General features: G+C 39.7%; 1 protein-coding gene across 1 annotated transcript; it reads right to left on the bottom strand.

The window, feature by feature from the left end:
• Positions 1–16,745: 16,745 nt before the first annotated feature.
• Positions 16,746–21,552, bottom strand: DSPP (dentin sialophosphoprotein). Its single transcript, XM_024574754.2, has 4 exons — positions 21,502–21,552; positions 20,343–20,429; positions 19,213–20,211; positions 16,746–18,728 (listed from the first exon to the last, which is right to left on the bottom strand). Exons 1-4 carry the CDS (start codon positions 21,550–21,552, stop codon positions 16,746–16,748), a joined length of 3,120 nt encoding a protein of 1,039 aa, XP_024430522.2.
• Between the last annotated feature and the right edge of the window lie 280 nt (positions 21,553–21,832).

Here is a 21,832-nt window from a genome sequence, read left to right as displayed (position 1 = left end):
CACACCCAGGCATGTACACAAACTGGGAACTGAACTGGCAACCCTTTGGTTCACAGGCCAGCAATCAATCCACTGAGTACACCAGCCAGGGCAAATTACATAACAATTGTTTTTCAATGGGCAAGAGTAGGTTATTGTTTTAGGTTTGCATACCAGGGTACTAAAACTAAAAATATCACAGAACTGATTTCTGCAAAATTCAGTTATTACTTTTTGGGACATAAAAATTGTTTAGTTGGGATGGAGCCCATGAGCAGCTTCTTTTTTATTTTTAAAATATATTTTATTGATTATGCTATTACAGTTGTCCCATTTTTCCCCCCTTTATTCCACTCTACCTTGCACCACCTCTCCCACTGCATTCCCCACCCCCTTAGTTCATGTCCATGGGTTGTAAATATAAGTTCTTTGGCTTCTACATTTCCTATACTATTCTTAACCTCCTCCTGTCTGTTTTGGATCTACTATTTATGCTTCTTATTCCCTGTACATTTCCCCCCATTCTCCCCCTCTCACTTCCCACTGGTAACCCCTCCATGTGATCTCCATTTCTGTGATTCTGTTCCTGTTGTTTGCTTAGTTCGTTTTTGGTTTTGTTGTGTGTGGGGTTTTTTTGTGTTTTTTTTTTTAGGTTCAGTTGTTGATAGCTGTGAGTTTGTTGTCATTTGCTGTTCATATTGTTGATCTTCTCCTTTTTCTTAGATAAGTCCCTTTAACATTTCACATATTAAGGGCTTGGTGATGATGAGCTCCTTTAACTTGACTTTATCTAGGAAGCACTTTATCTGCCCTTCCATTCTCAATGATAGCGTTGCTGTATAGAGTAATCTAGGATGTAGGTCCTTGCTCTTCATGACTTGGAATACTTCTTTCCAGGCCCTTCTTGCCTGTAAGGTTGCTCTTGAGAAATCAGCTGAGAGTCTTATGGGAACTCCTTTGTAAGTAACTGTCTCCTTTTCTCTTGCTGCTTTTAAGATTTTCTCCTTATTGTTAATCTTGGCCAATGTAATTATGATGTGCTTCCTTGGGTCCAACTTCTTTGGAGTTCTCCGAGCTTCCTGGACTTCCTGGAAGTCTATTTCCTTTGCCAGATTGAAGTTTTCCTTCATTATTTTTTCAAATACGTTTTCAGTTTCTTGCTAGTCCTCTTCTCCTTCTGGCACTCCTATGATTCAGATGTTGGAACATTTAAAGTTGTCCCAGAGGTTCCTAAGCCTCTCCTCATATTTTTGAATTCTTGTTTCTTCATTCTGTTCTGATTGAATGCTTATTTCTTTCTTCTGGTTCAAACCATTGATTTGAGTCCCTATTTCCTTCTCATCACTATTGGTTCCCTGTGCATTTTCCTTTATTTCACTTTTCATAGCCTTCACTCTTTCCTCTATTTTTTGACCATACTCAACCATTTCTGTGAGCATCCTGATTACCAGTGTTTTGAACTGTGCATCTGATAGATTGGCTATCTCTTCATCACTTAGATGTATTTTTTCTGGAGCTTTGATCTGTTCTTTCATTTGGGCCATTTTTGGGGGTCAGCTGAAAGTTATGTAGTAAGGGGCATAGCCTTAGGTATTCCCCAGGGCAGGGAAACCCAGGTTGCTGCCCTGTGGTGCTGTATGTGGGGGAGAGGGTCTAAGCAAGAACAATGCCACTTGCTGGGCTCTTGGCGGGCTTTCAGTAAATTCCTTCCCTACCCACAAGAAAATTGAGCTATTCTGGTGCTGATTCCTGGGTGGGGAGGTTTATGTATGTTCTAGGACCCTGTGGGTCTTATCAATGAACTCACCTGTGAAGCTGGGAGTTTTTCCCGCTGCCACAACCCCCACAGGAGTTTTTGGTCAGAGGTTTTGAGGCTTTATTTCCCTGCACTGGAACACTGGGTTGGGTTCTGTCTCACTCCCCAGTTGTTCCTCCCAGTTTATCCTCATGCAAATGTGGGACCACCTGCTCCACCAGCCGCTTCCTTGCCCAATCCTCCAGCTGCGGCCTTGCTGTGACTCCTCCCTGCCCTTTCTGCCTGTCTCTGCCACTCCTACCAGTCTGGATGAATGTTTCTTCTTTAATTTCTTGGTTGTCGGACTTCCACACAGTTCAATTTTCTGTCATTTCTGGCTATTTTTGTTTTAAATTTGTTGTCCTTCTTTTGGTTGTGCGAGGAGACACAGTGTGTCTACCTATGCCTTCATCTTGGCTGGAGGTCCCATGAGGGGCATCTGAAGTGACTGGAATGTTCTATTTTTTGATTGGTTGGTGATTACAAGAATATTCACCTAGGTGTAATTCATTTTGTGGAGTTCTTTATCTACAGTTATTTTTACAATAAAAATTTTTAAATATGTTTTTAAAAAACTAATGTCACATGTCAAGTATGTTTAAATCCATGAGTGTATGCATTAAAAATGATACCAAAACCAAAAAAAATACAAAAAACCCTCAATTAGTGGCTACATAAGCATTGGCTTTACGAGGTTTGTTAAAGCTATACAATTGTTTTGTGCTTTTGGTTATGCATGCTATATTTCATAATAAATAGTCTTCAAGTAGAATTTTGTTTTTAGAAAATTAATATCAAATATGACTATTAAAAGTAGCTCTTCTGTGAGATCATAAAGTAATTTTACCATTGTAATTTTAAGCAAACAAGTGACTAATATTTTTTAGATCAGATTTTTTTTTGAGTTTTTAGAAATGTGTTTTATCTCTTCTCCATAATGGAGGTTAAATTAAATCTTTTTGTGTGTGTGGCTTGGAGTGGAAAAACATATTTTTTTAACTTTCCTATTTGTAGGAACATTTAAAAATTGAAACTGGCCATTTGGAGATGGTTGGGAATTTACAATTCCACAATTTGGTTATTTGAGAAAGATGGATTTCAGTCTACCACAGAAATTGATTCTTTTCCAATCTGGAGACCTCAGTATGTTCTGATCTTGGATAAAATTGGTAGTAGAATAAAAATGGATAACAATGAGTACATCCTGTCCCTTCTTTTTCTTTGCCAACCTAAAATAATGCTTAGAATAGATTACAGCATCAGTTCTCCAAGTTGGCCTACTTGGGACTTCCTTTCTACAATCCCCATGAGCCAATGAAAGGATTCCAAAAGAGTCAACCCTCAATCTGTAAAATGAAAAAGTTTGGCCTGGAAAAGAGTGGCTCAATTTTAAAGTAAAAGTCTCTTAAGATGCCCCTTACTGTCAGACCAGTAACAATAATGACAGAGATGTATAAAAAACCTTTGTTGATATACTCTAATAAGATCAATAAAGTGATGGTGTCGAAGCATCTCAGATACCATAAAATGGCAGTCATACAGTTTTAGTTCTAGATACAAACATATATGGTGGGGAATATTTTCTCTCCATTGTTTTATTCTTACTTTTACCGATGGTTACCATATTTTTTGGACTATAAGACCCACTCCCCCCCAAATTTGGGAGGAAATTGGGGTGCATCTTATAGTCCAAATGTAGCTTCCCTGGCTTTCTGGGGGGAGGGGGGCGACAGTGGAGTGGGTTTTTTTTTCCTATTTTCCTCCTCTAAAACCTAGGTGCGTCTTATGGTCCAGTGCATCTTATAGTCCAAAAAATATGGTATTTCACTTTGCTAATAAAGTATGTAATTGTGATAAAACAGATTATGTGTGCATTACATTTTTAATGTTAATTTATATGTACAGAAGTATTCATTAAATGCACCATCAGTGTGACAAAGGATAATAAGAAAGGTGGTGGTGAAATGGATTTTTGACTTGTGTAGCATTTATATCAACAGCTTTTTGCCACTTCGGGGAATCTAAATTTGATGAGAGGGAGCATAATAATCATTAACACCATTGACAACAGTAATTGTTATATAGACAGGTAAACAGTTCATTTAGATATGCATTTACTTTTATGAGATATTACCATGTCCTCTGTTTTTTATTTGATCTATATGTTTAAGGATCCACATGAACCAAATTAGAGATGTCTACTTAAATACAGATATGAAAATTGTGAGCCCTCTCAAAGCTTTTCTATATTTTCATTAATTGTAGGCCAAAAAATTTCCTTCCTTCTTTCACCAACAGAATATGTGTTAGTCTACTAGGTTCCTTTTCTAACACATAAAATTGCATATGTAAATATTAGTTGTTATCTATGTGCTCATTTTACTATTTTTCCTAATCCTGTTTCCAATAATCAAATCCAATGCTACTTCTCCCCTAATCAATTAATTTTAACTTTTTAATATTTTTCATTTTGTTCTTCTACTCTTCAACTTCCTTCTCTCTTCTTTCTCCATGTGCCCTTAATAACTTCACTTTTTATTGTCTCTTAATATCATTAGGGCCTGACAGACCCCTATTAGACACTTTGTAAAAAGATAATATTTCTTTGCATAATTTAAAGGAATAAATAGGTTTATTCGACATCATATTTATTATTACTGAAGTAGAACCATTTGAAATTGCTGTGTTTTAGGTTAAAAAAATGAAATGAAATGAAGCAACCAGTTCTGCTCTACAGTACTCCCTTTTTATCTCCTAATCTCTTCTTTTTCAAAACTTCTCTATGAATCTTATACTTACATGTACTCATCTATTTATTCCAACCCTCAGTGCATTCTGTCTTTAATCAGTGGTTCATCTTACTTGCCATCTGTTATATTAATATGTTTGCCAAACTGAACCAATACAATATGAGTATATAGTGAGAGACATATAAGAGGAGGTGAATTACAGGAACAGTCACACATAATTAGAGACCAAGAAGTCCCACGATGTAAAATTAAATACATTTAAATACTGATATATGTATAAAGTCAATACATCTCATGTAACATGATAAGGGAATAAGAGAGGACAGAAAATGAAGATATTTGCTTTACACACACACACACACACACACACACAAATGAATTCATAACAAAATAAAGAGAAAATACCCAAGACAATTACAGTCCTTGTTTCTGTAACTGTTCACATGGTCGCAGCTATTATTCATAACTACCTTCTCCTACTACCCATTCTGTGCTCCCTTTATCTTCAACAAGCACCTCAGCTGGTTGTGGTTCTTTACCTGGAGGGGTCACCCAAACCTTCACTGTTGTACTCCTGCCTGGATTGGGTGGTTGTAGCTTTCTATTGACCTTCTTTACAAGGCATGGTAATACAGAGAGACACCCTAATAGATCTCTTGTATTCCAGACGTATGCTTGCTTACCTCAATAGTGGAGTAATAATTCAACTTCCCCTTGGTAATCATGACTAGTCACCTGAGCCAACACCATAACTCTCTTCTTTACCTATTGTTTCAGAGGTACAAGGAGCTCCAAGTGGCCAGGTAGCAGAATTAACTTCCATTTCAATGAAACCATTGCTGTGTCTCCTGATGGAATCATTCTTCCCCTGGAACTAAGACCCCTTGGCCAGCAAAGCATAAAGGCACAGGAAAAGAAAGCAAAAATTGTATTGATGGGTCACTGGAGGTAAATAGTGAGTGATGTTGCTCCCATTTCTATCCTCTTCATTCCTAGACTCATGAATCCTGGCTGTTATAGAAACAGCACCATTATTGGATACCAGTTCAAAACATGCAGCTTTCTGTAGAACCCTATCCCAGCCTTGTGAGGTATGTAACTAAGTCTTTAAAAGGCTGTTCCATACCACTTTATCAAGCCAAATACTTCAGGATGGTGGGGAACATGGTAAGACCAGTGAATTCCATGAGCAAGGGCTCCTTGTAGCATTTCTTATGTGTCTGTGATTTGAATTCCTTGATCAGAAGCAATGCTGTGTAGGACACCGTGACATTGAATAAGGCATTCTGTAAATGCATGCATGGTAGATTTGGCAGGAGCACTGCATGCAGAGCAAGAAAATGCATATCCACAGCAAGTGTCTATTCTAGTAGGAACAAAATATTGCCCTTTCCATGACAGAAGGAGCCCGGTGTAATCAACCTACCAGTGGGTAGCTGGCTGATCACTTGGGGGAATGGTTCCTGGCAGACTGGGCACTCTCTGGTTGCCATAACCATGTTGACCCATGAGTGGGAGTCCATGTTGCTGAGCCCATGCATAACCTCCATCTCTGCCACCACTGTCACTTTGTTCAAGAGCCCATTGGGCTATTAACAAGGGTGGCTGGGGAAAGAGGCTAACTGGTTGTTACAGAATAGGTTATTCTATACATTTGATTATTAAAATCCTCCTCTACTGGTTTCACCCTTTGGTGAGTGTTTGCATGGGACACAAATATCTTCACAATTTTGGGTGACTAAGGTAGGTCTGTCCACGTAGGTATTTCATCCAGCCAGCCAAACCACTGGCTACAGCCCATGAATCAGTATATAGCTGCACATCTGTTCTCCTTCCAAAAAAAAGTGAACAACGATGTGCACTGCCCAGAGTCTTCCCATTGGGAGGATTCACCTTCACCACTCTCCTTAAAGCAGGGGTGTCAAACTCATTTTCACTGGGGGCTACATCAGCCTCATGGTTGCTTTCAAAGGGCCGAATGTAATTTTAGGACTGTATGAATGTAACTACTCCTTAACTAGGGGAAAGGAGCTCAGTGCTGCTGCCAGGTAGAAATAAGGTGCCAGGCCAGATAAAACAAGGTGGAGGGCCATATTCAGCCCACAGGCCTTGTGTTTGCCACTTTTGCCTTAAAGGATATCCAAGTAAGAGGCTGTAGTACCGCAGCTGCCCACTTTTGAGTGGTACTTGCATAATCTGCAGAACCAACTATAAACCAGGCCTGAGTCTTCTCATCCTCTGTCAACTGATCATAGGGAGAGAGAAGGCAGTGTAACAAGAGTGGGCAACATGGAAATTTGGATGACTTCTTTAAGTAACTTACTTGTTCCTTCAGGGCTCAGGCCCAGTCACATATACATCACTCCCATTCTATGATGGAGTGTTGCTGAGCATGCCTAACTTTATAGATAACATTCAGTTCATGATGGGAAGCTCAGGTCATGTGGTAAATTGGTGACCAATAGCCAAGTGTCCAGTCTCTACAAAGGCTCAGTAACAGGCCAGGAGCTGTTTGTCAAAAGGAGGTAGTTATGTGCGACAATGTCCTAAAGGTCTATGCTACAATTATCCTATAGGGGCCTGCACAAGGCACCAAACAGCATCCCTATCTGCCACTGACACTTTAAGCTCCATTGGATCTGCTGGATCATATGGCCCAAGTGGGAGCACCACTTGCAAAATAACCTGGACCTGTTGCTGAGTCTTCTCTACTTCTCAGCCTCACTCAAAACTAGCAGCTTTTTGGGTCATTGAGTAAATGGGACAGAGTAACACACTCGAATGAAGAATATGGCACTTCCCAAATCCAAAGAGGCCCACTAGGCATTATGCCTCTTTCTTGGTTATAGGACAAACCAGATGAAAGAACTTATCTTTCCTCTCAGAAGGGATATTTCAACATGCTCCACACCACACAACCCCCAGAAATTCCACTGAGGTCCTGAATTTTAGTAAGGCCTCTGAATTCTAGTAAGATTTATTTCCCACCCTCTGACACACAAATGCCTTTCTAATAAGTCTAGAGTAGTTGCTACTTCTTGCTCACCTTTCCAGTCAGAATCATGTCATCAATGCATCAGTGCAATGGACCACATGATGTCTTGTGAAATGGAAAGGAAATCAAGATCCCTGCAAACTGAATTATGACATAGGGCAGGAGGGTGGATAGGTACAGTGAAGGTACAAAGTGCAGGTATATTGCTGGCCTTACCAGCTGCAAGGAAACTGCTTCTGGTCATCTTTATGGGCAATGAAGGCACTTGCCAGAGCAATGATGCACACCAACCAGGTACTGTGGATGTGTTAATTTGCTCAAGCACTGAAAGCACACCTGGTGCAGCACCTGCAACAGGAGTCACCTGTTGCAGGTGCTGGTTAAATTTGCAGTAATCCATGGTCATTCTCCAACATCCATTTGTTTTCTGCTCAGGTCAAATAGGAGAGTTAAAAGAGGATGTGGTGGGAATCACCACCCTTGAAGCTTTCAAGTCCCTGGTGGTGGCATCAATCTCTGTAAACCCTGCAGGAAAGCAGCATCATTTTTTTCTTTTTCTTTCTTTTTGTTCAATTACAGTTGTCCTCATTATCCCCCCCCTATTACTCTCCTCCACCTTACCCACCCCCACCTCCCACATACAATTCTACCCCACTCCATTGTCTTTGCCCGCCGGTCTTTTATACATCTTCCTTGATGACCCTTCCCCTTCTTGGCAGCTGAGTACCACTACTTGGCCCCTGCCACCCCAAGATCCAATTACCCTTATTGCATATAGGTTTTCAAATGAATGACTGTAATTCCCATGTCAGGTCTGGCCTACAGAGAAGAGAAATCATGGAACAATCCCCTCACAAGTTCCTTTTTCAGAGTATTGACGAAACCTATGTCTGCTGGACCCTCCCAGTATAGGTAAATAGGTCTTAGATGACAAATCCACTCCAACATTCCAGTCTCCCTAAGTCTCTGAATCCCTTCCTCTACACTAAACCAAGGGAGGTCAAGCATTTCCAGTTCGCTCACTAAAAGCCACCTTTTCATCCATGTTTTAGTCAACCAATCGATCAAGCCCTTAGAGCCCTAATTCCCAAGCTGCAGCATTAAGTGCAGTATATCTACTTAGTGAGCCCATATCAACAAATTTGTCCTAATCCAACTTTATGTTCTTTCCATAATTATCCCAATCCTTCATATCCTATTCCCACACATTTCCTGAATTTCTGTTCATAGAAATGCAATGACAATGAATTACTAGAAAAATGATCATACTTGAATTTCATGGCAATGTCAAGTTGCTATAAAGATTATGATGAATGCCTACTCTCAATTTCTGTACTTCTGAACTCTAACAAACTGTTTATAGGGTGTAACTACTCTACCAGTCAAACATTTATTAGCACTGATATAGATATTATAAACATATATAGGTTAAAAAAATATTTCAAAAGTTCTAAAAAGTTGGAATTGACATGGTGTGCCAAAAATGCCAAGACTGGGACATTTCTCCATCAAACACTGCCCTAAAGATAGGTACTTACTTAAAACAAGGAAGAAAACATGTGACTAAACTTATCTATACATAACCCTAATATTATTGAACTGTTGTTTACCCATCTGATAAGTCTCGGGTAAGCCTACTGATCAATGACCATTTTGATTCAAGATACTAGGCTTTCTCTTCCTAAAATCTAGCACCATGAAGAATATTGTGGATTTATTTTTCTGGTTGTTTCTGATCATTCATTTTTGTGGAGTTTTTGCTTATCTTGTTTGTCCTGGGTCTAGTCAGAATGCAAAAGAGGACTGGGATGAGATTCCTTAGTTGAACAAAATTTACATTAGTCATTTACATTCTTGAAGATGAAATTCAGTCCCAACAACTGGCAGATAATGACAGGTGAATATTTGAGTTTTACCAAAATATAAAGCCCAGAACTAGTTATAAACATCAGCCTCATAACTGTCCTTCAGACAAACCGCAAAAGGTGAGGAGAACTAGGTCAACAAACCAGAAACTCAGAGTCAGAACGGCTCCTGAGAAGGAGAGCATCTGCAAAGTTAGTGCATAACACCTGATTTCAGAAGAGGACTTGAGTTCAGTTTAGAGATGGGAACTGTTAAACACCAGAACCTAACCAGTTAGGGTGGGCTTCTAGTAGCAGAATGAAATAGGCAAGAAGGAGACAGAGGCCTCCCCATCTGCAAGAGGCCAGTGAGAAATGGCAGTGGAGAAGTTATGCCATGCTGTAGATTTAAACAGGGAAGTCTGTGTGCAACACATTGGGACTAAGAGGAAATGACAATGTGTGTTCAGGGTATAAAGAGTAATCAGCAAAAAAGAAACACAATTTATGGGAGTAATGCAAAGTCCAACATGTGCTGAATGGGCAATATATAAAGAGAAGGTGGGCCTCTGCGTGTTCTGCCAGAATTTGGGAAAAGGGCTAGAAAGATAAGTAGAATCTTGTTTTTAGCACAAACACACATCCTGAGAAAGTAAAAATGAGCTTGGACTGAGAGAGTAAAAATCTACCCAACATTATTAGACTGGGCTAACAGCAGCTGCAAACTTAACAGAAAATAATATCTTTCTCAGGACACTGAAGCTGTACAGTATCATAGCAACCCCCTACTTTAATTGACTCCTGCCTTATTTAGTACTGAGGAACTTCACTCTCTAAATCACAGATTACCAGAGACTTTGCTTTTTAAAATACCAGTGAAAATGAAACAGCTCATTCTTGCTTGGAGGGTCTAAGGCACCTTGACACAGAATCGCTCTCAATTTACAGCCTATGTGCAGAGATTCAGATACGAGGTCTCCAACTACAACAGTCCACACCCATCTTAACTTTGCACCATCCAAGGACACAGGAGCCTGGGTCTAGTTCACAGTCCAAGCCACATGTTGACCCCTTCAGCCACCCCTTGCTTTGCTTTGAGCCTCTCAAACACTACTTCATTTAAGTATCACCTAAATTCCTCCCTTTCCCCAAGTCCTATCCTGTCCTTTGTTTGCTGAGATATTGAGGTTGCTTTAGTATGCAGTCCCCTTCCTTGTGTTGTCTCAGACAACACATTTGCTCCTGCTCATTGTAGGCTGGGTGGGCTGGGAAAATTCTCATCAATACTAGAATAAGATGAGGCAGCCATGCAGAAACCCTGTTAGAAAGATCAAAGGGAATTTTCACGTGGGGACAAGGTAAGAGTCCACTTACCAGAACCAGGGTATTAGAATAAGACAAGAAGCAAATGTGCTTTGGTGCCAAGACAAAGTGTCGGTCTGTTAGAGGATCTCCTGCCTCCTGTTCAGATTGGTCTGAGGATGGGGAGATGGCATTAGATGGCAAGGAAAGATTCAGTGGTTTCAACTGAGCAAAGTACAAGAGAAGCAGAAGCTGGGACTCAGCTAGTTGTCTGAAATATATGAACAGGAAAAACAGCCAGTGACTGAAGCTCAACACAGCAGCCCCTGACTTGGGGGTCTGCCTGGGGCCTCATACAGGTAGATGCGGAATTAAATTCTGCAAAGGACAAAGCATTTCCTCCCCACAGACATTTATTTATCTCTTCGAAGGCGGGTGGGGGGGAATACTAGGGAGGAAAAGAGGGAAAGAGTAAAGGAGGGAGGGGTGTAGCCAGTGGCCAAGCCCCCAATAATGGACTTGGAAGTAAAGGAAGCACCTTTTGATAAAGCATTCTGTAAATAGTGCTTTGTGCTAGAGCCAGGGCTTGCCGACTAATGGAAAACACATGGAGTCTGATGTATTGTTGATCTTTAGACCTTACACCATTTTTCTGAGTTACATGAATGCCCCATAGGAATTGACCCTCCCCCAACCTTTTTTTAGCATATGAACCCAAGATCTCTGTTCAGAGGGGAGAGATTGGGAACATTGTATTTTTGACTTAGTTCAAGGATTTGTTTGCAAGCAGCTGTGAATGGACCACTGTGAGAACACAATGATATTTTCCTCTATGACTGAACTATTCCATTCTGTTCCTGCTCCTTTTAGGGAGAGGAAAATTGTCCCTAGTTATTTTGGTCTAAAGTTTTTCAAAACTTCCATTACAAACCATAAAGCAAATTTGACTTCTGGGAAATTCCATTAGAGTTAACTTAAAATGTATTTATATGGTGAGGTATGTCTCTCTAGAGGTTATCTTTTTTATAATCTATTTTAAGAAGTAGATTTTATAGCCAAAAAAAAAAAAAACCACACACACACAGACACTCTCTACCTTTCCTGGTTTGTGGTATGAGCAGGTGCGGAAGGAATTCCAGGGTCAGATGGAAAGAATAAGAGGACCTCTGAGAATAAAATGACCTCTGAGAGTGAGTTTAGAGATCACACATCTTCGGAAGATGGTTTCACTTTGGGTGGTGAGTACATAGTGAAATATACAGATCTTGTATCATAGAAATGTACACCTGAAAACTCTATGACCCTATTAGCCAATGTCACCCCAATAAGTTTAATTTTTAAAAAATTTTTAAAGATCATGCATTTCAGTCATATGTGGAGTCGCCTGCACAACAAAGAAGAAATCATGACTTTCCAGCCTGTCCCACCAGTACCACCGTGACAGTGTCTTGCTCAAAAGATGATGACGTTACCTCGGCTCATTTACGTCAGCACAAGTAAATCCTGAGAGCCATCCCCACACCGCTCTCCACATGTACACCACTATTTCTTTGTTGATTTTTTTTAACCACTGCTTCAAAAGTGGAAAAGAAACTTAGATATAAGGAGAAACATAAATGTGAAAAGTAAATATTAAATTATTACTAACAATAATAATGTTTTATATTGCTTTTCCAAATCAATGGTTTTCAAATATTTTATACTGCAACCAATAGTTGGAATGACATTTTACATCATGGCCTAGTATAAGCATACTTAGACGTATTTGGGTATGTAGGTATAAATATGAAGTTTCACAAAATATTACATATGATGCACTATGCTTTTTCCTTTTTGCTCTTCTGTTTTACAAAATGGTCATAAGTCAATAACCTGGTATCATGACTTACTAAATGAGTGACAACCTGCAGTTTAAAAATAGCTACTTCCATGGACAATATTAGCAGATATCTTACTAATCTCTATTCCAGAAAATAACCCCGACCAATATTGTTTTCTAACACCAGGCTTCGAAGTGTACAAAGAATCTACTCTTGTGACATTCTTTTCAAGTGTCTCCATTTTGGCCTTGATGGTTCAGAGGCTAATAATGCCAGTTCTACTATATAAGGAAATCAGGGGCCTAGTCTCTCCTTCATCGTTTCTGACATCTGCTCTAGACTCTGATCTTCCACCCCCAGAAATACTTCTGAAGATGAAATCTTTATTAGAACTGTCTGAAAATGTATCCAGCTCGGGCTGTTAGATTCCAGTGCTCTGCAGAGTTCTCTGCATGAATGGCTTAGAAAGTAATGGAAAAAATAGGAAGAAATCATCCTTATGGCAATTTACAAATGAAATACAACTACAGCATGGACAGATCTGGAGAGCGTTATGTTAAGTGAAGTAAGCCAGGCAGTGAAAGACAAATACCGTATGATCTCACCTTTAAGTGGAACCTACTCAACAAAACAAACAAGCAAGCAAAATAGAACCAGAGACACTGAAATTAAGAAGAAACTGACAGTGACCAGAGGAGAGGAGGGGAAAAAAGGGGGAAGGGTCATCAAAGAACATGTATAAAGGACCCAGGGACAGAGACAAGTGGGGGGTAGATTGAATGTAGGAGGTGGGGGTCGGTAGGGTGGAGGAGAGTAATGGGGGGATAATGAGGACAACTGTAATTGAACAAAAAGAAAGAAAAAGAAAAAGGTGATGCTGCTTTCCTGCAGGGTTTACAGAGATTAATGCCACCACCAGGGACTTGAAAGCTTCAAGGGTGGTGATTCCCACCACATCCTCTTTTAACTCTCCTATTTGACCTGAGCAGAAAACAAATGGATGTTGGAGAATGACCATGGATTACTGCAAATTTAACCAGCACCTGCAACAGGTGACTCCTGTTGCAGGTGCTGCACCAGGTGTGCTTTCAGTGCTTGAGCAAATTAACACATCCACAGTACCTGGTTGGTGTGCATCATTGCTCTGGCAAGTGCCTTCATTGCCCATAAAGATGACCAGAAGCAGTTTCCTTGCAGCTGGTAAGGCCAGCAATATACCTGCACTTTGTACCTTCACTGTACCTATCCACCCTCCTGCCCTATGTCATAATTCAGTTTGCAGGGATCTTGATTTCCTTTCCATTTCACAAGACATCATGTGGTCCATTGCACTGATGCATTGATGACATGATTCTGACTGGAAAGGTGAGCAAGAAGTAGCAACTACTCTAGATTTATTAGAAAGGCATTTGTGTGTCAGAGGGTGGGAAATAAATCTTACTAGAATTCAGAGGCCTTACTAAAATTCAGGACCTCAGTGGAATTTCTGGGGGTTGTGTGGTGTGGAGCATGTTGAAATATCCCTTCTGAGAGGAAAGATAAGTTCTTTCATCTGGCTTGTCCTATAACCAAGAAAGAGGCATAATGTCTAGTGGGCCTCTTTGGATTTGGGAAGTGCCATATTCTTCATTCGAGTGTGTTACTCTGTCCCATTTACTCAATGACCCAAAAAGCTGCTAGTTTTGAGTGAGGCCAAGAAGTAGAGAAGACTCCGGAACAGGTCTGCACCAGAAGGGAGGGGGAAGGGGATAATTGGGGAGAATAGGGAAAGTCCATCAAGGAACATGTATAAAGGACACGTGGACAAAGCCAAAGGGGGTAGGTTCGAGGTGGGAGGCGGGATAGGTAGGGCATGGAGGGGAGAGGTGGGGAGAAAATGGAGACAACTGTATTTGAACAACAATTTAAAAAATATTTTTAAAAAGAAATACAACACAGATTGTCAATCTGTGCTTTATTCAAGGTATATTCTTAGATTAAAAAGACTAAAATAAGTAAATTGTGTATAGTAGACTTCCATGTGTTTAAAAGGGGGATATATGTACTTATATGTGTATAGAATGTTTCTGAAAAGTTCCACAGTATATTAGTAGTGGAAATTGTCTCTAGGGAAGAGAAATAGAAGGCTAGGGTTCTGGGATGATGAAGATTTAATACTTTTGTATACATTTTCATAGCATTTGAATTTTTAATTTTCTGTATATATATTATTTTATTCATTAAAAATATCAATAGTTAATTTTTAAACATGTGATGGAGGAAGTCCTTCAAACTCATTGAGATAAAGGGAGATTTCTTTGTGAACAGTCATATAAATAGATGTTTATTATAACACAAAAATTTATTATCTCTTTTATTTACATGTCTTGTAGAACTTACAAAGAGTTTCACACACATTACCTGACTGAGTGCTCATCACAACATTTTGAAATAGGTGGGACAAATACTAGAAGCTACATTTCATGAAATTTTTTAAACCCTGAAATTTAAAGGAGTTTAAAATCTAGAGTATATTTTCACAAAAGAAGTTTGGAGTGACTTAAATGACTGTGATATATTGAAACCTGAAATTTCACACTATTTTGAGTTATCAAGTAGTTTATAAATGGCAGTATTTTTAAAGCCTTCAGAAATATTCCTTGCAATACTGATCTCTTGACAAAGAAACTCGTACATACAGGAGAAAAGAGGCAGGAAAAAAAAACCTACTGAAACTCTTGGTGTAAAAGATGCCTAATACTAGAACATAAATTGTCAACCAATGCCTGATTGAAAATAAACATTAAAGAAGTTGCATCAAAAATTTGCTCTATCGATTTTTACCTTTAAATTAGTACAAACCTAAAATAATTGTCCAAGTGGAAAAAGAGGAAAATGATAAATCATCACTACTAAATCTTGAAAAAATGCCCTGAAATTTTATGTTTATGGTCATTATATTTCCCAGTGTCCCTGGACAATTCCAATTTACACCTCCTGCAGTTATTGATAGCACTCCTTTTTTAAAAAGTATCCTTTACTCTCAAATGATATACAAATTTATATCCTAGGATAATAAATTATATCTCCGCCTTATGAAGTGTCAGTCTAGTCTCCAATCTTCCGAATCCTCATGTTCTAGCGTTTGGGTTTCATCTCAAAACTAAAAATTACCCTCATTCATGCAGAGGCCAAATGATCAACGCTCAGATTTTAGCTGCATATATGACTCAGATGCAAATGAGTAGTTTCCAAGCACTACCCACCAGCAACTGTTGGCTTTGTTAAAGAGATTGATAGTGAAAAGAGAGTTTCAAGGTCGGATTTGGAAGTTTTGGTTTCTGGGAGTTTAAAAGGGAAATGTGGACCAAGTTTGACTTGGTGAGACTGAAGCAGAAAACAACTTTTTCACTTCACAGAGTTCAAAAATTGAACACCCGCCCCCCAGAGTTTTTCATTCGTGTCTTCATTTACTTATTTCTATTTGGAGAGTGGCTAGTGGAGGCAAGACAGTGATCTAAGCACTGCATCCGTTTTATCAACAGTTTCAGGCACTTCATGCTAAATTTCTAGTGGTTCTCGGGAATGTGATACTAGATATTGGGTTTTGTTTAAATCAGCCCCTGAATTCTTCTCTAACACTCTTTAGAATTTTCCTAATTTGGAATTACTCTATTCAATAATTACAAAGATAATCCAGAAAGGTCAAATTATTGCTGCTTTTTTTATGTTACAGGTGCATTTCCTAGAACAAGCAAATGAATCAGTAGCCAGGCTGGATATAGTTGAACCATCTTTTACTCAGCAGTGAGAAGACCATCTTTTCAGAACACGTAATTACTCAAAAGATTAAGGCAAAGACACGAGCTGTTTGCGTGTTTGTTTACTTGCCACATTCTCTAAAGCACTTGGCATTTCAATTGAAGTTATCGTGCACTACGTGATTACTTGAGGTTTCTGTGTAAAGTACTAAAGAATATTTTAATTGTCCTTTTATATTTAGTTTATATTTAACTTTATGTTCAGATTTACACTTTTAGCAAAATCTTTTCAGAATATATTTTAACACACATGTACCGAACGTCAAACATTTGGATCCTTTCTCTGAGGGACTTGGGGCTTGGACTGAATCCACCAGTTTGACTTAATTCCCTTCATTTTCTGCTAATGTTTGCATATCTTCTGTTTATTTCTCTTCCCTCCTTATTTTCTTGGAAATCTTTATTTCCTATCACTCACCATACTTTTCACAAAAGGAATCTTGATGGGTTTTCTTTTATTCTAATCATCACTAGTTGAGTGTTTACTGTCACTGCCTTCACTGTCACTATCACTGTCACTGTCACTTCCATTGTTCTTGCCATTACCAGGATTGCTCTTACTGTCACTCTCATCACTGCTGTCAGATGCACTGTTGCTGCTTTCACTGCTGTCACTACTGTCACTGCTGTCACTGCTGTTGCTGCTGTCACTACTGTCACTGCTGTCACTACTGTCACTGCTGTCACTGCTGTTGCTGCTGTCACTACTGTCTGATTTGCTGTCACTACTGTCACTGCTGTCACTACTATCTGATTTGCTGTCACTGCTGTCACTGCTGTCACTGCTGTCTGATTTGCTGTCACTGCTGTCACTGCTGTCACTACTATCTGATTTGCTGTCACTGCTGTCACTACTGTCACTGCTGTCTGATTTGCTGTCACTGCTGTCACTGCTGTCACTACTATCTGATTTGCTGTCACTGCTGTCACTACTGTCTGATTTGCTGTCACTGTCACTGCTGTTGCTGCTGTCACTATCTGATTTGCTGTCACTGCTGTTGCTACTGTCACTGCTGTCACTACTATCCGATTTGCTGTCACTGCTGTCACTACTGTCTGATTTGCTGTCGCTGTCACTGCTGTTGCTGCTGTCACTATCTGATTTGCTGTCACTGCTGTCATTGCTGTTGCTGCTGTCACTGCTGTTACTACTATCTGATTTGCTGTCACTACTGTTACTGCTGTTGCTGCTGTTGCTGCTGTCACTGCTGTTACTATCTGATTTGCTGTCACTACTATCACTGCTGTTGCTGCTGTCACTACTGTCACTGCTATCACTCTCTGATTTGCTGTCACTGCTGTTGCTGCTGTCACTGCTGTTACTACTATCTGATTTGCTGTCACTACTGTCACTGCTGTCGCTGCTGTTACTACTATCTGATTTGCTGTCGCTACTGTCACTACTGTCACTGCTGTCGCTGTTGTTACTACTATCTGATTTGCTGTCACTACTGTCACTGCTGTCGCTGTTGTTACTACTATCTGATTTGCTGTTACTACTGTCACTACTGTCACTGCTGTCGCTGCTGTTACTACTATCTGATTTGCTGTCGCTACTGTCACTACTGTCACTGCTGTCACTGCTCTCGCTGCTGTTACTACTATTTGATTTGCTGTCACTACTGTCACTACTGTCACTGCTGTCACTGCTGTCACTGCTGTTACTACTATCTGATTTGCTGTCGCTACTGTCACTGCTGTCGCTGCTGTCGCTACTGTCGCTGCTGCCACTGCTGTCACTGCTGTCATTGTCACTGCTGTCGCTACTGTCGCTGCTGTCGCTACTGTCGCTGCTATCACTACTATCTGATTTGCTATCATTGCTGTCACTACCTGATTTGCTGTTGCTACTGTCACTGCTGTCACTGCTGTCGCTGCTGTGACTACTGTCGCTGCTGTCGCTGCTGTCGCTGCTGTCACTGTTGTCTGATTTATCTTTGCTGCCATCTGATTTGCTATCATCACTCCCATCATTACCATTGCCATTACTGTCACTATCATTAGCATCTGATGTGCTGTCATTTTCATCATCTCCTCCTCTTGAGTCACTGTCATTGTCATTATCTTTTGATTCATCAGAGTTATAAGATGTATCTCCTTGGTTACTGCTGTTATTGTCACCTTCAGACTTGGCATTATCATTGCCATTAGACTCGTTACTGCTACTGGGATCATCTCCCTGCATGGATTCATCATTAAACTCATAACTCTCATATCCATCACTGTTACTGTCACTACCTGTTCTGCTGTGTCCAACATTACTTCCAGGTTCTGATTTCTGGCCAGGTCCTTGCATGTTGTCAACCTCTCCTTGTGTCTTAACATTTCCATTGCCCACAATCATTCCATGTTGTCCTTTGCTCTCTTTTTCTTTGTTGACTTTCCCAGCTTCTTTGGTGATATTGTTTCTGTTGCCACTGCTGGGAACTTCGATTTGTATTCCCTGTGGAAGAATGAATAAAAGCATGGTTACTTAGTGAAAGTTATACTGCAAAATTGCATTGATCTGAGGAAGACTGACTGAGGAAAGTGACCAGAGAAACAGAAGTTCAACTTCCAGCACTTCAGAAACATCTATTTGAGTAAATGTGTGTTATTCAGTACTTGAAAGTTCTCTAGTGTTTAGATTAGACAACAACCCACTCACATTTTTACCCAGTAGGAACTATCATAAACCGTTACATGGTACAGCCATTATTTAGCATAAGACTTTTCCAGAACTATAATTAAATTTTCAGAAATGTCTGATGTTTAAAATTGCTTTATATCAAAGTCAGGTAAGGACTCTGGTTTTCCTATCCAATGCTCAAGAAATTTAGGTGCAAAAATACACGAATGTCTGTCATGATTTCTTTTTATGATACCTTTAGTGGGGTGGAGGGGAAAATTTAAACTGTCATTTTAAAAAATCAACTCCACAAACTAACCTTATCTTGGCTCTTCCCATTAGTACTTGGCTCTGATTCTTTGGTAATTCCATTTTCCACATCATTGTTTTCTCTCAGATTAGGTTTTTGGGTGTCCTCTATTCTTTTGCTATCATTTCCTTCTGGAATTCCATCAGAATCCTCTTCACTCTTGGAGGCATTGTCTCCATCCACGTGCTGGGCATCTTCTTCATTATCAGGGTCGTCATCTTCACTACTGATTGAATTTTGACCTAAGCTATTATTATTGGCATCTTCTTTTCCATGACCCTGACCCTGCTGGTCCTTACTATTATCAGTGTCCTCTTTTCCATTTCCTGTTTCTTCACCTTCATTATCACCAGAACCCTTGTCTTCATCCTCATCTTCTCCATTCCCACTGGGACTCCCATCAGAATTATCCAGGCCAGCATCCTCTCTCTTGCCAATTCCACTTCCCCCTGGTGTTTCCCCTGCCTCCTCACCACCATTGCTCTCACTTTCTTTCTGAGGTGTTACTTCACACGTAGCACCCTCATTTCTACAGGAATCCCCATTTGTTTCCTCCTCGTGGCCTGTACTATTACTGCTTCCAGAAACTTGATGTTCATCTTTTTCGATAACAGTGGCATTCTCACTCTGACTTGCATCTCCAACAGTCCCGTTCTTTAAATTCTCATCAGTATTTCCATGAACATCGCTCCCATTTGCTGCTCCAGTATTGTCAATAATGTGTACTTGTCCCCTAAGACCATTGGCTGTGGCGCTCTCTTCCTTTCCATGTATCCCATCATGACCATATGCTTCTGGTCTTCCTGTGCCCCCATCCTGATCCCCGGGGTGTTCCTCTTCATTTACTAACATGGAATGTGTAGAAGAACTTCTCCCTCCTATGTCTGCCCACTCAGAGCAATTTCTCTCTACTTTGTAACCATCTTTGGTATATTGTTGCCTTCCCATTGCACTTTCATGCATGGGGACACCACTCTCTTTGGTGGTATCATTAGTATTTAACTCATCCTGAAAAGAAACAATTCAAAATAAATTGTGAATATCATCTTGAAGTAACATAAACGGAAAAGATAAGCATCAATTTTTTGGAAGGTAATGGAAGCTAAAAACACCTTAGAACCACATTTTGTATCTTATACCTGTATTGGCACTTTTGATTTTGCTGGGAGATTTAAATTCACAGATTTGCCAACAGCGTACCTCTCCAATGGCTTGATCTGAGGAACCTAACAAAATTGAAAACATTCTTATTTTGTGTACATGCACATGCACACGCAGACACAGACACACATTTTCCCTAAATGAAGGAAAAAAAGATACAGCACAAAGGCTAAAGTATGCTCTAATCAGGCAGAAAAGAGAAATGACTTTTTACAGGGCTGATGTGGGATTTAAACCGGCATACCGATATTTTTTCACAACAGTGTCACCAATTTTATTGAAGGATTAACCAGACCATTTATCTCAACTACCGAAGAGGAACAGTCTTTTCTAAAGATGAAAAGATAGACTTTTGATATTTCTGTATAATAAGCCTTTGCCAAGTGCCAGCCCCACACTAGGGATAACATGGCCAAAGGCTCTAGGAGAGCAGTTGGTGCATAAGGTGCATAAGTTGGGCCAGTGCATAAGGAAATCAAGCAGTAGGCTACCTCTCTGTTCTGAAGAACACATTTGAAATAGCTGAGAAAATTGTCCACTATGTAAATACCAAAGTGTTCGGTACTATGAAAACAGGTCAAAATGTTAACCATGGCAGCTGGCTAATAAAATTATATACAAATGGTTATATTTTGTTAATTATTCTTTGTTGGTGTTTATCTGTATAGTCCAAATTTTCTACAGTGAGTGTATACAAAATTATGTCTCTAAGTAAAATGTTAGTTTTCTCCTATGTAAAAAAAAAATCTATTTTTTCCTATTTTTCTTTCTTGAAAAGTTCCTAAACAATACAGGCTTCACTGATATTGGAATGAATTTCAGAGCATATGAGAAAGATGAACAAAATCTTCGTGATTTCTGAGCATTGAATGTAAGTTGATCTGAGTGAATTTTTAAATAGGAATCCTTCAGAGCAACGTGGATTTTGATTGGAGAAATGGGAGCATGAATTTGAAGTCATGTTTGGTTTGGGGGAGACCCCAGAGATATCTTGTCAAGTCTTTCATGCAAATCTAAATGTTTAGGATCAGTTTATCCACAGACACAAAGTCATATGTGTGTGTGTGCATGTGTGTGTATATATATGTATATATACACACACACACATGGGGGGGCTGTTGAGAAAGGCATACTTACCGGAATGGCCCATGTTGCTGCCCAAATGTAAAAATATATGATTATCTTCATTTTCTTTAGAAATATTAGTTAATGGCTGTTTTTTAAAAAAGAATAGCACAACATTACTTATAAAGCAAAAGATTTTAACCACAGTAATATCATATTTGGTTTGTAAGCATTTGCTTTTCTCCTGGACAAGGAGTATTTATCAAATATGAGAATGTGGCTGTCAAGACTCAATGTTCCCAAGACCTGGAGTGTTCGTGGAGACATGCGGGGCATCATCAGGCTCAGCACCGATGTCGCCCCCCAGACTTTCTCTGCCTCTGCCAAGGAAGGGAAACAGTCA

This window comes from Desmodus rotundus, chromosome 4 (assembly GCF_022682495.2).
Source record: "Desmodus rotundus isolate HL8 chromosome 4, HLdesRot8A.1, whole genome shotgun sequence".
Lineage (NCBI taxonomy): Eukaryota > Metazoa > Chordata > Mammalia > Chiroptera > Phyllostomidae > Desmodus > Desmodus rotundus.
This window is presented reverse-complemented; position numbering and strand designations above follow the sequence as displayed.

Excerpts from the sequence above, each read along its gene's own strand:
- DSPP (XM_024574754.2), bottom strand. The coding sequence starts at position 21,552 with ATGAAGATAATCATATATTTTTACATTTGGGCAGCAACATGGGCCATT. Across the intron at positions 20,430-21,501 it reads CAGCAACATGGGCCATTCCG|GTTCCTCAGATCAAGCCATT; the intron begins GTAAGTATGCCT and ends CAATTTTGTTAG. Across the intron at positions 18,729-19,212 it reads ATGGGAAGAGCCAAGATAAG|GGAATACAAATCGAAGTTCC; the intron begins GTTAGTTTGTGG and ends ATTCTTCCACAG.